At 53.6% G+C, this 12,726-nt stretch overlaps 1 protein-coding gene across 2 annotated transcripts in view; it reads right to left on the minus strand.

Annotated features, from left to right (window-relative positions):
• The window catches only part of hmcn2 (hemicentin 2), a 73,796-nt gene that overhangs the window by 2,698 nt on the left and 58,372 nt on the right, over positions 1 to 12,726 (minus strand). The window contains exons 64-79 of one of the 2 annotated variants that reach the window (XM_088614796.1): positions 12,048 to 12,179; positions 11,196 to 11,386; positions 10,334 to 10,415; positions 9,372 to 9,542; positions 8,388 to 8,540; positions 8,135 to 8,272; positions 7,502 to 7,623; positions 6,252 to 6,492; positions 5,403 to 5,462; positions 5,021 to 5,140; positions 4,194 to 4,328; positions 3,728 to 3,847; positions 2,988 to 3,119; positions 1,917 to 2,045; positions 1,299 to 1,580; positions 487 to 606 (exon numbers count right to left, since the gene is read on the minus strand). In XM_088614796.1, coding sequence (XP_088470922.1) covers positions 487 to 606; positions 1,299 to 1,580; positions 1,917 to 2,045; positions 2,988 to 3,119; positions 3,728 to 3,847; positions 4,194 to 4,328; positions 5,021 to 5,140; positions 5,403 to 5,462; positions 6,252 to 6,492; positions 7,502 to 7,623; positions 8,135 to 8,272; positions 8,388 to 8,540; positions 9,372 to 9,542; positions 10,334 to 10,415; positions 11,196 to 11,386; positions 12,048 to 12,179 — 2,328 coding nt within the window. The remainder of the gene's footprint in view (positions 1 to 486; positions 607 to 1,298; positions 1,581 to 1,916; positions 2,046 to 2,987; positions 3,120 to 3,727; positions 3,848 to 4,193; positions 4,329 to 5,020; positions 5,141 to 5,402; positions 5,463 to 6,251; positions 6,493 to 7,501; positions 7,624 to 8,134; positions 8,273 to 8,387; positions 8,541 to 9,371; positions 9,543 to 10,333; positions 10,416 to 11,195; positions 11,387 to 12,047; positions 12,180 to 12,726) is intronic. The other variant, XM_088614797.1, reaches the window with a different exon arrangement.

The raw sequence follows: 12,726 nt of genomic DNA on the forward strand, positions 1-12,726 counted from the left end.
CCCCAGGTGTTGCAGGACGGTCACACGCACAGCCGTTGTACCTTAGAGCCAGGAGCCTCTCTCAGCTCGCTCCAGTGACAAGCCCTGCTCTGTACATAGGGGTGCCAACGGACGTTGCTCTGGGGAAACGTATCAGCCCGCTAATCAATAACATTATGAGTGGGGCACGAGCCCCTCGAACCCTGCGGCTGTTACCACGTTGTGAAAGCGCTGCCACGTGTTTCTGATGATAGATTGAGAGCAAAGAGCCGGCCGCATCAGTAAAAACCAGCTCCTGCGGCAAAACCTCCGTACCAGCGGCTCAGGAGGCCGCGAGTGCGATAGTTATTCATGAATAGATGGATGGATGCATTGATCATTGGACTGCATCGATGGATGCGTTGACCTCGTTTGTCTGTCGGCCCCCACCCCCCACTACACCCCCCTCCTCTCCGAACCACCCGATATTCCCTCCCCTCCCAGATCCCCCTCCGAACAGATCCTCACCCTTGCAGTTCCTGCCGTTGGGCAGCAGCTGGAAGCCCGGGGGACACAGGCACTGGAAGCTGCCCGGAGTGTTGCGGCACTCGTGCTGGCAGGGCCGCCTCTGCGCACACTCGTCCACGTCTGCAAAGAAGGCAGCGCGACAGCACTTCAGCCCAGGCGCTTGCTTTTTCTCAGCAAGTCCAGTTCGGAGTTGCAAACGGCACCCTGCCCGCCCCGTTACTCAGAGCGGATCTTCTCCTCTTCTCCTGCGTCTGCGCGAACGCAGCGATTGCACGATCGCGTACACGACTGTTAGCGTGTCGTGAGCGGTAAGAAATCTTTGTAAGCTGTAAATCGCTCAGAGTTGCATGTGCCAGGCCGTGCAGTACAGTACAGTAGAGTAGAGTAGAGTAGAGTACAGTACAGTAGAGTACAGTAGAGTACAGTAGAGTAGAGTACAGTAGAGTACAGTACAGTAGAGTACAGTAGAGTAGAGTACAGTAGAGTACAGTACAGTACAGTAGAGTACAGTAGAGTAGAGTACAGTACAGTAGAGTACAGTACAGTACAGTACAGTAGAGTACAGTACAGTAGAGTACAGTACAGTACAGTACAGTACAGTACAGTACAGTAGAGTAGAGTAGAGTACAGTACAGTAGAGTACAGTACAGTAGAGTACAGTACAGTAGAGTACAGTAGAGTACAGTACAGTAGAGTACAGTACAGTACAGTACAGTACAGTACAGTACAGTAGAGTAGAGTAGAGTACAGTACAGTAGAGTACAGTACAGTAGAGTACAGTACAGTAGAGTACAGTAGAGTACAGTACATACCCACGCAGTTCCCATCCCGGCTGCTGAACCCTGGGGGGCAGCCCCCCGGCTGAGTGGACAGGCGGGCCAGGACGGGCCGGCCCACGTGGGACACCAGCTGCGGCACGAGCCTGGCCAGGACGCCGGTGGCGTTGGGGGCGGCCGGCCGCCGTTCCAGCCCCGCGCAGGAGCGCCCGTCTCCCAGCAGGGAGGTGCCGGGGGGGCAGAGGCAGCGGAAACTGCCGGCCACGTTACGGCACTGATGGGCGCAGGGGCTGGGCGCCTGCTGGCACTCGTCAACGTCTGCAAAAGAGGGGTCACCCCTGTGAGCTGCTCCTTTTTTTCCATTGCTCTAGGACAAGGGTTCTCTGCATTCGACCTTCAGTATTTATTTAAATGCTTGTGAGAGTGTGTTCAGTATTTGATTAACAAATCATCTTCCATCAGTTGTCCATTGTACTTTGTACAATTATAAATATTTCTATAATAAATAAAGCATTTAATAAATATGCTGAATATGAAGCTGATAGCATGCTCTACTATACTGTACATGTATATGTGCATTATGAAATGTTTCCAGAAGGAATCTGCAGGATGACATATGATGCAGATGGCCAAGAATTTGAGGTCGTGCCTTACCTAGACAGGGTCGCCCCACGCCCTGGGATCTGTACCCCCGAGGGCACACGCAGAGGTAGCCCCCGATTGTGTTCTGGCAGGTCTGGCTGTAGCGGCACATGTGGGTCCCGTCTTTACACTCGTCCACATCTGGAACACAAAGCCCGACTCAGAAGATCACGTTGCTACAGCAACACAGGACTGTCGTCTGCAAAACCTACAAACTGCTTGAAAACCGTCTTCCACGGGTTGTGCAACTCAAGGAATCAATGCTTTAAATAGCTGGACTGTACTTCGACCTACAGCAGGGATCCCCAGTCCTAGTTGTTGTGATCCTACTGTCAGCAGCCTTTTGCTCCTACTGGACTCTCAGTCGATAATTTGAAACTAATTACGTGATCAGTGAGATCTGCTTCTATAAAGTTGCAGTTTTCAAGATATTCACAAATATTTGGAGGCGAATGTAAAAATATCTGACAGTTGCAGGCTGAAAATAGGGAAAATAATATCTCAAAATATGTATATTATGACGTATGAGTCCACACTGGGGTCGCTTAAATTGCCAGAAGGAATAACAACAAGCAGAAGACTGGACTGGGAACCTCAGTGCTACAGAACACGACGTTTCATCTCAGTCTGAGGCGCCGCACAGTTTGGTAGCAAGGAAGACATCACATCTCTTCACTGGTGATAGTTAATACCACAGTCGGGCTGCTCAGAGGCTGTCTGTACAGTATGTCGCCTTTATAATCTTTCTCCTTCCCCTTCTCCCAAGGTTTCCCACAGTATGCACATCACGGCATCTCGCCACGCCTGCCTGGTTTCTGCTCTGAAGCCATTTACTCTGCCGGCGCAGTGAGCTTCAGACATGGATCAAACTCCAATTCAAAACTTCCAACCTTTGTGCTTCTGTCTACCACAGGCACTGAGGGAGGGAAGGAGAGCTAAGGGGGTGGGGGGGGTCTTTCTCATGACCTGATGACCTGAAGACACTGTAACCAACCTGCTCTTCGGTCAAGAGTTTTCACTCCTGTCAGCAGTAACCTGCAGCTTGAGGTGGGATCACACTGTCTTCTCCCCCCACTCCCTCACCTGTGCAGACTCCACTCCCCGCTGTGGTCATGCCTGGGGGACAGCTGTCCAGGCAGTGGTAGCCGCCCTCTGTGTTCCTGCACTGCTGGTGTGGCGGGCAGACGCCGCTGGACATGACACACTCGTTGATATCTGCGTGGCACAAACAGACAATCTCAAGCAATCGGCTTGTCTCCCACCTGCTGTGTGAACCTGAGGCTACAGAAGCTCGCTTTAACTAATCTCCTCATGGATTCTGCTCCTGCTCCGGCCAAGTCCTGACTTTCCTCGTCGGAAACCGGCTGTAAGGCTTTCAGATTCCTGAAAGGAAAGAGTTGTGAGGCGGTTTGTTTTTACTGACAACCGCCTCTCTCGGACAGGCCGGCAGTCCAATTGCAGGAGCTCGGTGGTTTTCAGAGGAGTTTGCCGGAGAAGGAAGGAAGGAAAAAACAGGATTCAGGCTGGGAACAGGGCTGGAATCGAGGAACACAGGACGCCACGGGAAGGTTTTGGAGACACAGGGGACAGGCAAGTTCTGGTAATTGGAAGTTGGGTTCAAGACACAGGAGGCAGGGTTTTCTAAATATTCTGGTTCGCAAGCAGAAAGCAGTGTCAGAAGACAGAACGTCTTCCCCATGGCGGTTCAGGTATCCTACAGGGAATCTGGGAACTGGCAGTGAGCCGCCGCCGGCCTGGGCGGTCCGGGGCGTGACGGAGAGGGCTGCAGAGCTGCTCGCGAAGCCCAGGGTTCTGGTACTGACCCAGACAGCGCTGGCCGGACAGCTGGTACCCGGGGCGACAGGCACAGCGGAAGGACCCCAGGGTGTTGAGACAGCGGTGCTGGCAGGGGGAGACGGAGGACTCCTGGCACTCGTCCACATCTGGAATGACAAGACCTCCGTCGGGGGCGGATCTGGAGCGTGCAGCCTGCCCTGAGCACCCTGACGCGGCCACTCTTGGCTTGCTCGTGCGTTAAAGACAACACCTGGGTTACACAACTCCAATTTAAAGGGTAATCTCAAGTAGGTTTCTCTATTTCTTTTCAATACCAAACGCACGACGGAGTTAGGAATCAAACAAACGGTGTCTGGGATCAGGTGTATGGATTTTGTTTTTAGACATACATTTTCATCCCGCGCACCTTACAGTCAAACACGGGCTGAGGAGCGACAAGGGTTGCGCTGAGCTGGAGCGCGGACGAGGGCCCCTGAGGGCGGACAGACTTGCCTTCACAGCTGGCTCCCTCGCGGCTGGGCTTGAACCCTGGACCACACTGCGCCAGGCACCTGTAGCTGCCCGGCGTGTTGACGCACTGCTGGCTGTGGTGGCACAGGTGGGCGCCCCTGGCACACTCGTCCACATCTGCCAACGGCGGGGACAACAACGTGTCAGGCAGCGGGGAAAGGCCGGTGCCGCCGCGGGGGACAGCTGGCGCTGCCGTGAACGCGGGGAAAATTCCTTCCGCGGCTTTGGCAAAACGGGAAACCAGGACTGATGGTGCCACACTCTTTCGGATACCGGCACCGCCGTCACCCTGTGCTGTCCTGCCCCGTGGAGCTGCGCTGACGTGCGCGAGAGGACTATGCAGTTAAACCTGTCGGCTCAGTCCACAAGCCACATTTTGTAACATTTTGTTACCGAGATTTAATAACCGGTCTGAGAAATTGGGCCTGCAGCTCCCCTCTAAACTGCTAGCATTCACCTGAGCAAGAGGGCTGAACGTCCTCTGCTTGTCTGTAGTATTTCATATGCGTGTACGAATCGTGCAATATTTGGTGTGGAAAAGCGTTAAGTAAATCTGTTTTGTGTTATCAGCTAGAGTGTGATTGAGTGGGTGTGAATTTTCATTTCTTTTAAAGGGGCCTTGAAATTAACTTGGCTAGAAAGACTTCAAAAAACAGTGCCATCCCATTCACCGTTTTTTGCCGATCGTTGTTCCGAAGATTCCTCCCATCCAGGAAATCTTTCACCCCCTGCGGTCTCATTTTGCACTGATGATGAAGAAAGGTAAACAGGCGGGCTGGCTGGGGCCGCCCCGCGGGGATTATTCCTACCTTGGCAGGTGCTGGCGTCCGGGGAAATGGAGAAGCCGGGGGGGCAGGAGCAGGAGTACGCCCCCATGGTGTTGTGGCAGGAGTGCGAGCAGGGGGTCTGCGCGGCACACTCGTCCTCATCTGGCGGGGACGCACAGACACGGAAATCAGACAGCGCCGGAAAACGGCGTCTTATCAGTTTTCATCAACTCCCGCCTCGAGTTGCCATCTGTCACTGACCGAGGGCTGTACAGCAGGCTGTGTGTACAGAGCCATCAGGAAAGGCAAACAGGACAGTGAAACATTGTTCCGTCCAACCGGCAGAACTGGGGGGGCTGCTCCGTCAGGAGGTGGCGAGAGGACCAGCAACAGGACAGCCACGGGGGGTTTAGCCAGTACAGACCTGCGCAGAAGGAGTCCGAGTCCAAGACGAAGCCCTCGGGACACCTCTCCCCATCGCCACCTGCGCAAACAGGCAGGTGAAAGGTCACGGCTCTGGATATTTTCTGGCAGACGAAATGCTGCAGGGATCCTTTCCTGGAGCCTCAATAAGGAATGTTAACGAAGCCCTCCTGCCTGTGCAGGGGCTTCCCACGCCAGGCAACATCCACCATGCCTCAGCACAGAGGCCCGGTCTTTACAGGAGTGCAGAGCCTCGTTAACTGATGGTCTGACTGCAAAAGCAAGAAATCAGCTCGGCCTCGCGCTCTATTTGGTGTCTGATGTCTGATGCAGCCAGAATAGCGCCTTCGTAGACGCCACACTAGATACAGAGGCTACACCAGCCCAGCTGACTCATCAACTCTCTGGCAGCATCATGACAAAAGACGCACTTTATTGCAGTGATGCAGAGGCAATACTGCATTGCAGACACTGGGGGATGCTGTAAAAACAGTTAAAAAATAGTCTTCACTCAACAGTGCCTCGATGTTGGATGTTCATTTGCCGGCTTGGAATTTCATGATGGTCTAACATCTCTGTGTTTATAATGTGGCTACAACATTACACCTCAAAGTAACCAAACCTAAGTCAACCCAGCCAGTCAGACACTCCAATCCCACACCCTGGAGTCAGTATTCCATTGGGAAAGCAACCTGCTGTCATGTGCTGTACCAGGAAAAAACAATGTGATTGTTGGCTCTATCACAGTTGGGATCTAATCCACGTCTGGACAGTGCCAGCTCATCCGATGGGATGACTATTTCCATAAACACTTGTTTTATTCTTGCATCTAATCGGAGGCCGGACTGACCTGGAGGCTCCAGCGAGGCAGTCAGATGGAAGTCCATGGCTTCTGTGTGGTGGCTGTAGACCCCCGTGACGGTGGAGACCCTCAGGACCTGCAGCAGGGGTCCCTGCCGGTCGCCCCCCGCCTCGTAGATCACCGAGTGGTTACAGCGCAGTGACACAGGGGCACCGTTCACTAGGGGGCGCTGTGAGGACCAGGCGTAGAGCTGCCCTGGCCCAGTCTGCACATAGGACTCCCTGAAGCCCTTGAGGAGAGAGAAGAGCACAGTCAAAAACATGCTTCTACAGCTGAAAACAAATATGGCTGTAATAACATACTTTTATAACATAGGACCTCTGTGAACCCTACCCTAGCGGTTTTGGTTAACACTACAGGAGAAATTCTATTTTAAAACACAATGTATAGTGCAATAAGTCAGACAGTACTGTATATTTGCATATCCGCTTGCATATACAAAAGTATAGTATGTATATGTGTATACAGGATTTACAGGCAAGTCAATGAGTGGGTAAGTAAGGCTCTGTAAACCCCTTAACCCCCAGGGAAACCAGGAAGAGCTCTAATCCGACGAGCTGCTGGCTCTCGCGCACACATGGAGGTGCCTGCTAGGACTGTGCCCAGTTTAGCAATAGCCAGCTGCTGAGAGGAAGGACTACAGGAATACAGAAAACCTTCAACATGATTTACAGCTGTTGTAGAGCTGTTTATGGTTTGCAGCCGATTTCACCCCCCCTCCCCGAGCTTCACCTGGAGAGATTACGGTCTCCCAACCTGAACGCTTCACAACACGTTGCTGAACACTTTTTAGTGGCTTATCCAAGTAGCTTGGTAGGCGGGAGGGTCAACTTGTGAGTTAAGGGTCACCCAGGGGTCAGAGGTGATGGAGCCTGCTAACGGCTTTTACATGCTGAACTGTAACCATCACACCTGCTTGATCGCAGAGGCTTTCTCCCCCTGTACTTACCCCCAAATGGTGAATGTTTACCCAAATGGTAGATGTTTACACTAAACTCCTGATGACAAAGGAAGGTTTCTATTTCCTTCGGTTACATCAAAGACAGGAGGGGGGAGGAGGAGAGGGGGAAACGTATATTTAAGTTCTGTAGGACCATATCCCCTTTGAGCTGCGATCGGTACTATAACTATTATGGTGCTTATTGTAGTTCCTTGTATGCATGCAATAAAGCTTGGCTGGATGGACGAACACTTCAGGCTCGAATTTCTTGGTTTCTACGGAGGTCATCAGGACTGACCTGCAGCGTGAGCTGAGCTCCGGCCAGTGCCCTGGGCACGAAGCCGTTGATGACGACGTCCACCAGGAGGACTCCCTCTGCATCCAGGCCCCGGGCCACATGGGTCAAGCGGAGGACCTCTCCTGGACACAGACAGGGTCACAAGGTCAAAGGTGGAGAGCGGCACGGCGTCGTCAGAGCACGGGCAGAGAGTGGAAGCTGCACAGGCCTCTAACTGGTTCAGTGCCACCTCCACTCCACAACCTCGTCTAGGCACAACCCGTTCAGGTCAGTTTATTGTCATCGTGCAGAAGTGCAAGGAAATGCTTATTTGCATGTGCGCTCCAATACGAAGACACAATCACAGAAAACATGAACACAGAACAGCAGCGGCAGGAACAACAAGTTGAAAAGCATACAAATTAAATAAATTAAAAACGAAACATCAGTGTGAGCCAGTGGTAGGGGTAGGGGGTCAGTAACCTGATAGCTTGTGGCAACCACAATCTGACAACCACAGCACCAGTGGATGCTTTGCAGCACGAGGGGCCCCACAGTCCTTGTTCCCCAGTCCATCTGTGCCTTGGCATGGCAGGGGGCACTGCACACCTGTGCGATAGCTCCTGCTCCTTCCTCCCTCCCCTCCACTCTCACCTGTCTCGAACTCCACCTGAGACTCCTGCCTGAACACGCCCCGGGTCAGAGCAAAGCCGTTCCGGGACTCGCCGGCCTGCAGCACCGTCGTCCAGTAGATGGGGGCGAACACGGACACCAGCACCCGCAGCAGGGGCCCTGAGGGAAGAGCAGAGAGGGTTGGCAGCCCCGTCAGCGCCGCTCGCCCGGCCCCCCCTCCTGCGGGGGACCCCCTGGTGTGGGACGGTCCCGCGGCTCCGGTCGGAGCGCTCACCTACTGAGCCCGGGAGGTTCCCTACGCGGGCCTGCAGCCTGCTCCCGCTGTCCTCGGGGCGCGCCGTGACGTTGGCATCCAGATACGCCACGCCAAACTCTCGATCGTTCACCATCCCGATCAGGCTGCCCCTCGCCCTCTGGGGAACGGCTCCTTGGGGAAAGCAACACGGCGAAGAGGCGGCAAGGGACCGTGAGCGCAGAGGAGCTTGGGAAGGCATCCAGGAGACGTAGGGCGGTGGGGTGATTTTAATAAGTGGTTCGAAACCAACAGAGCCCCTCACCAGAGTACTGTATTGTAATGGATTTTTGTGTTCATCTAAAGGGGAACGGCAACACTTTTTAAATATTTCGGGGTTAGAAAGAATTGGCGTTGATGAGTCATTTCAAACCACGTTGAAAGTAAAATGTGCACATTAAGTGCTAAAACCTGCAATTTACAACATTTCCAGGTGTGCGCAGCGCCACGTTCTGCAATTCAGAAAGAGGCAACAACACTTCCGGTGAGGTGCTGCAGCCCTGTTACATTGTAAACAAGCAGGCCTGTGAATACAGCTCTTTTAATCCAATTAGAAATACTGCTCTCGACTTCCATGCGGTTTTGCAGACAAATCTTACTTACTTGATAAGTTTGCACGCAGATCACGCTGGATCATTTCTTCGGTGAAACTTCTGCTGCACGACCTGTACTGATATGCCCGTGCATCGCAGTACATTCGTCAAGATGGTGACTAATGAGCAGGTAGGGCTGCTTCACGTCACAATTCATGGGAACTCATATGTGAGTTTGTGAAAACATGGTGACTTTGCAGTACTTTCACAAAGTGCACGATTTTGTGCTCAATTCGAAATTCGTCATTCTTTTCTACGTCGTTAACGAATTCATTTTGTTACTGAGGTTTAATAACCGGTCTGAGAAATCAGGACTGCAGTTCCCCCATTAAATGCGTAATAAGTCAAATATTTTTCGCTGTGACGCCAGCACCTGGGCAGAGTTTAGCCTGACAGCTCCTGGAATCCAGACTCCTCCCCTCACACTGCCTGCCGCCATTGGCCGGGGCCGGATTGTTGCACAATCTGATTCGCTCCTGGACGCCCCGCCCACAGGTGACGCTGCAGGGACCCCACTCCAGCCAGTTGGAATACCCCCCAGGAACTGCGGGAGGCCAAGACAGAGCCGGCTGTCAGAACTTCACTGCTCACAGTTTCACGCCAACATTGACATGTTCCCCACTCTCCAGTTATTACACATGCTGTATGTTGTGCTCATGGCTTTTTTCGAAAGGGATATCAGTTTGCAACAATTACCGAATGATAAAATTATTAACCTCCTGCAAAATACCTGGTTGAGAGTGTTTGAAAAAAAGTCCACATAGCACAGGAAGTGACACAACACGGGGCACAGGATATCCTGAATATATCTGAACTGCCACGTGCTGTATACAGCAACATACTGTAACTTAACACAGTACAGGAAGAGTCCCAAGAGTGCTCCTTCACTATTGGACAGAATGGGACGCGCCCCTTCACTTGCAAGAGTAGCAGGTCACTTGATCACAACCGTAATCAACAGCAGGAGAAAGCGGCAAAGTCGTTTTGTGTACTGAAAACCAACAGAGTGCTGCCTGCTACACTTGTGTATGCAGAACGTCCACACTGTCTACACACTACGGCAATCCGGCCAGAGGCGCACCCAGTTACAATACACCATGGCAAGCCAGTTATGCCAGTGACAATCGTTAAACCTTCACTGTAGTTTTGTCATGGCAGCTACGCCAGTTGTGCCACGTTTTTACCACGATTTCACTGCTGTAGTGCATTTCCCCTCTCCCCTTTGCCAACGGTATACCGCTGCCAGCTCTTACTGTGCACATGGGTGTACCCGATGCCCTCCCTCCCCCCCCCCCTCAGATCTCCGAGATGGATCTCAACGGGGCGCGGCCTCACCCTGCACCCTGAGGAGGACCGTCCTCTCCGCCGCGCCGGCCTCGCTCTCCGCCGCGCAGCGGTACTCCCCGGCATCCCCGCTCTGCAACGCACAGGCCGAGACAGCGGGTCTGAGAGCACGGATCGGACCAGGACGGGGAGGCCCCAGGGCCCAGCACGCGGTACTTATCGCCGCGGCGCGTCACTGGAGTTGCGCCCTCGCCCGTCAGCGCCGCAGTGCCTGGCATTATCACGTCACACGCCACCCCCCCCACTCCGCACCGGCACTGCTTTCGGATCATCCTGCTTGTGATGGGTTTCGCTCCCTGAATCGAAGCCCGGGGCAGTGGCTCCGGCTTCGCAAAGCGGTTGAAATGGAGGTTCAATTAAAGAATAAACTTTAAAGGCAAAGTTTGAAATATCTAACCCTAAATCGGGCAGGTATCGTCACACAATGATAACTCGGTGGGGGAGGAATTTGCTCAAAACTGACATTTTTTGACTGCAATCCTACAGTGTAGTGTGCTGCTAAAATAGTCCACATAGCACAGTAAGTGACACAACACAGGGCACAGAATATCCTGAATATATCTAAACTGCCACGGGCTGTATACAGCAACATACTGTAACTTAACACAGTACAGGAAGAGTCCCAAGAGTGCTCCTTCACTATTGGACAGAATGGGACGCGCTCCTTCACTTGCTAGAGTAGCAGGTCACTTGATCACAACTGTTCACAACAGTTACGCTGGCCAGCTAAGCTCAGGCCAAGCGGCCCAGATTGATTTATTTTCCCTGGGGATTTGGAGAACCGAGGAAGTGGGGAGCAATACACCGTCACGATTCCGTGAATGCGCCCTTGGTGGACACCCGATGCGGTTACCGCCACGCCGTAGATGGCCAGGGAGCCGTTGTGCAGCTGGTGCACCCGGAGGGTCCCGCTCAGGGGCTGCCCCTCCCTGTGCCAGCGCAGGGTGGGGGCGGGGTCTCCCCGCGCCACGCAGTCCAGCAGGGCGTTGCCCCCAAGGGGCTCCGTCTGGGAGCTGTGGGACGTCCCGTCCAGAACCGGGGGCTCTAAAAGACACGGGGGGAAAACGAGATCCATGTTTCACTTCATGAAGAGAACGTAAGACTGTAACTCCACTCGCGAAAGTGGCGGTTCTCTGCAGACCCAATCCATCCATTGTCTAACCAGCAGAGGTTCACACATGGGTGGAGCTGGGGTCTCTCCCAGCAAAGAACAGTGGCGCGGCTGGATACCCCCTGGATGGGACACCAGTCCACTGCAGGGCACACACAGACACAAACACACACCAGGGGCAATTTTCCCAGAAGCCAATTAACCTACAAGTATGGGGAGACCACGCAAACTCCACGCAGACAGCACCCCAGGTCTGGAGTTGAACCCAGGGACCCAGATCTGTGAGGGCGCTATGTTTAATACCGCACCAGTGTTATACACTCGTTTTAACCGTTATAAAATTGTTATGCACAAATCTGTGATTGTTGCATAACTAGGTTTATTTTTAATAGTTTATGGAGCACCGGATCGTCCCCTGCAGACGCTGCAATACATCAGAACAGGCAGTCAGGGACTTGTGGGTAAACGGGGAGCCGGTGCTCGCGATCCTGCGTCAGGCGAGGTACGCGTGCCGGGAACCCCGACACGGGGGGCCCGTGGCCCTTTGTCGCTCCGCTCACGGATCCCACGTCGCCGCGGCGGCCGCGCTCCTACCCCTGACGCGGACGAAGGCCAGCGCCCGGACGGCGCCCGCGCGGTTCTCTGCCACGCACACGTAGGTGCCCGAGTCTCCGCCGGCGGCGCTCTCGATGACCACGGAGCTCCTGCCGTCCACCGAGGAGGGTCCTGAGGGAGCCAAGTGACACCCCCGTCAGACCGCGGCGCGGGCACGGCCAGCAGGGGGCTCTGCGGTTCGGGTTCAGACCCGGGTCTTAATTACCTAACAGACTTCAATTGCAATGACTCTGATTGTTAAGTCCAATCGCCTGTTTGCCAACTTTCTTTATTCCGTTATTTCAAAGAACCTATTTGTGAAAAAAAATCAGAGCGTGACACCTGCAGGACCCTGGAGCCTCGAGGAGCCTCCCTTGTCCTAGAATGACCACCCATCATGGTCAGTTTCACGGGCTTTCCCAAAAACCAGCGTCCTGAACTGTGAACACTTTGAAGTGTAGGCCTCAAAGCAGCTGGCTCGGTGGCCCTTTAAAGTGAGGCTGCCAGGATTATCCCAGCAGACGGACGATCGGGGGCCAGAAGTCCATTAAAAACATAGAGCAGGGCACGGAATACAGCCAGGCCACAGTGGACTTCCCTGATCCAAATCCCACCTTTTCCCCGTCACTCTCAGCCCCGGTACTGCAGGGCTTCCAGATTCTCATTTCCCTTCAGTTCT

The sequence above is a fragment of the Lepisosteus platostomus genome, chromosome 21, assembly GCF_059453375.1.
Source record: "Lepisosteus platostomus isolate fLepPlt1 chromosome 21, fLepPlt1.hap1, whole genome shotgun sequence".
Taxonomy (NCBI): Eukaryota; Metazoa; Chordata; class Actinopteri; order Semionotiformes; family Lepisosteidae; genus Lepisosteus; species Lepisosteus platostomus.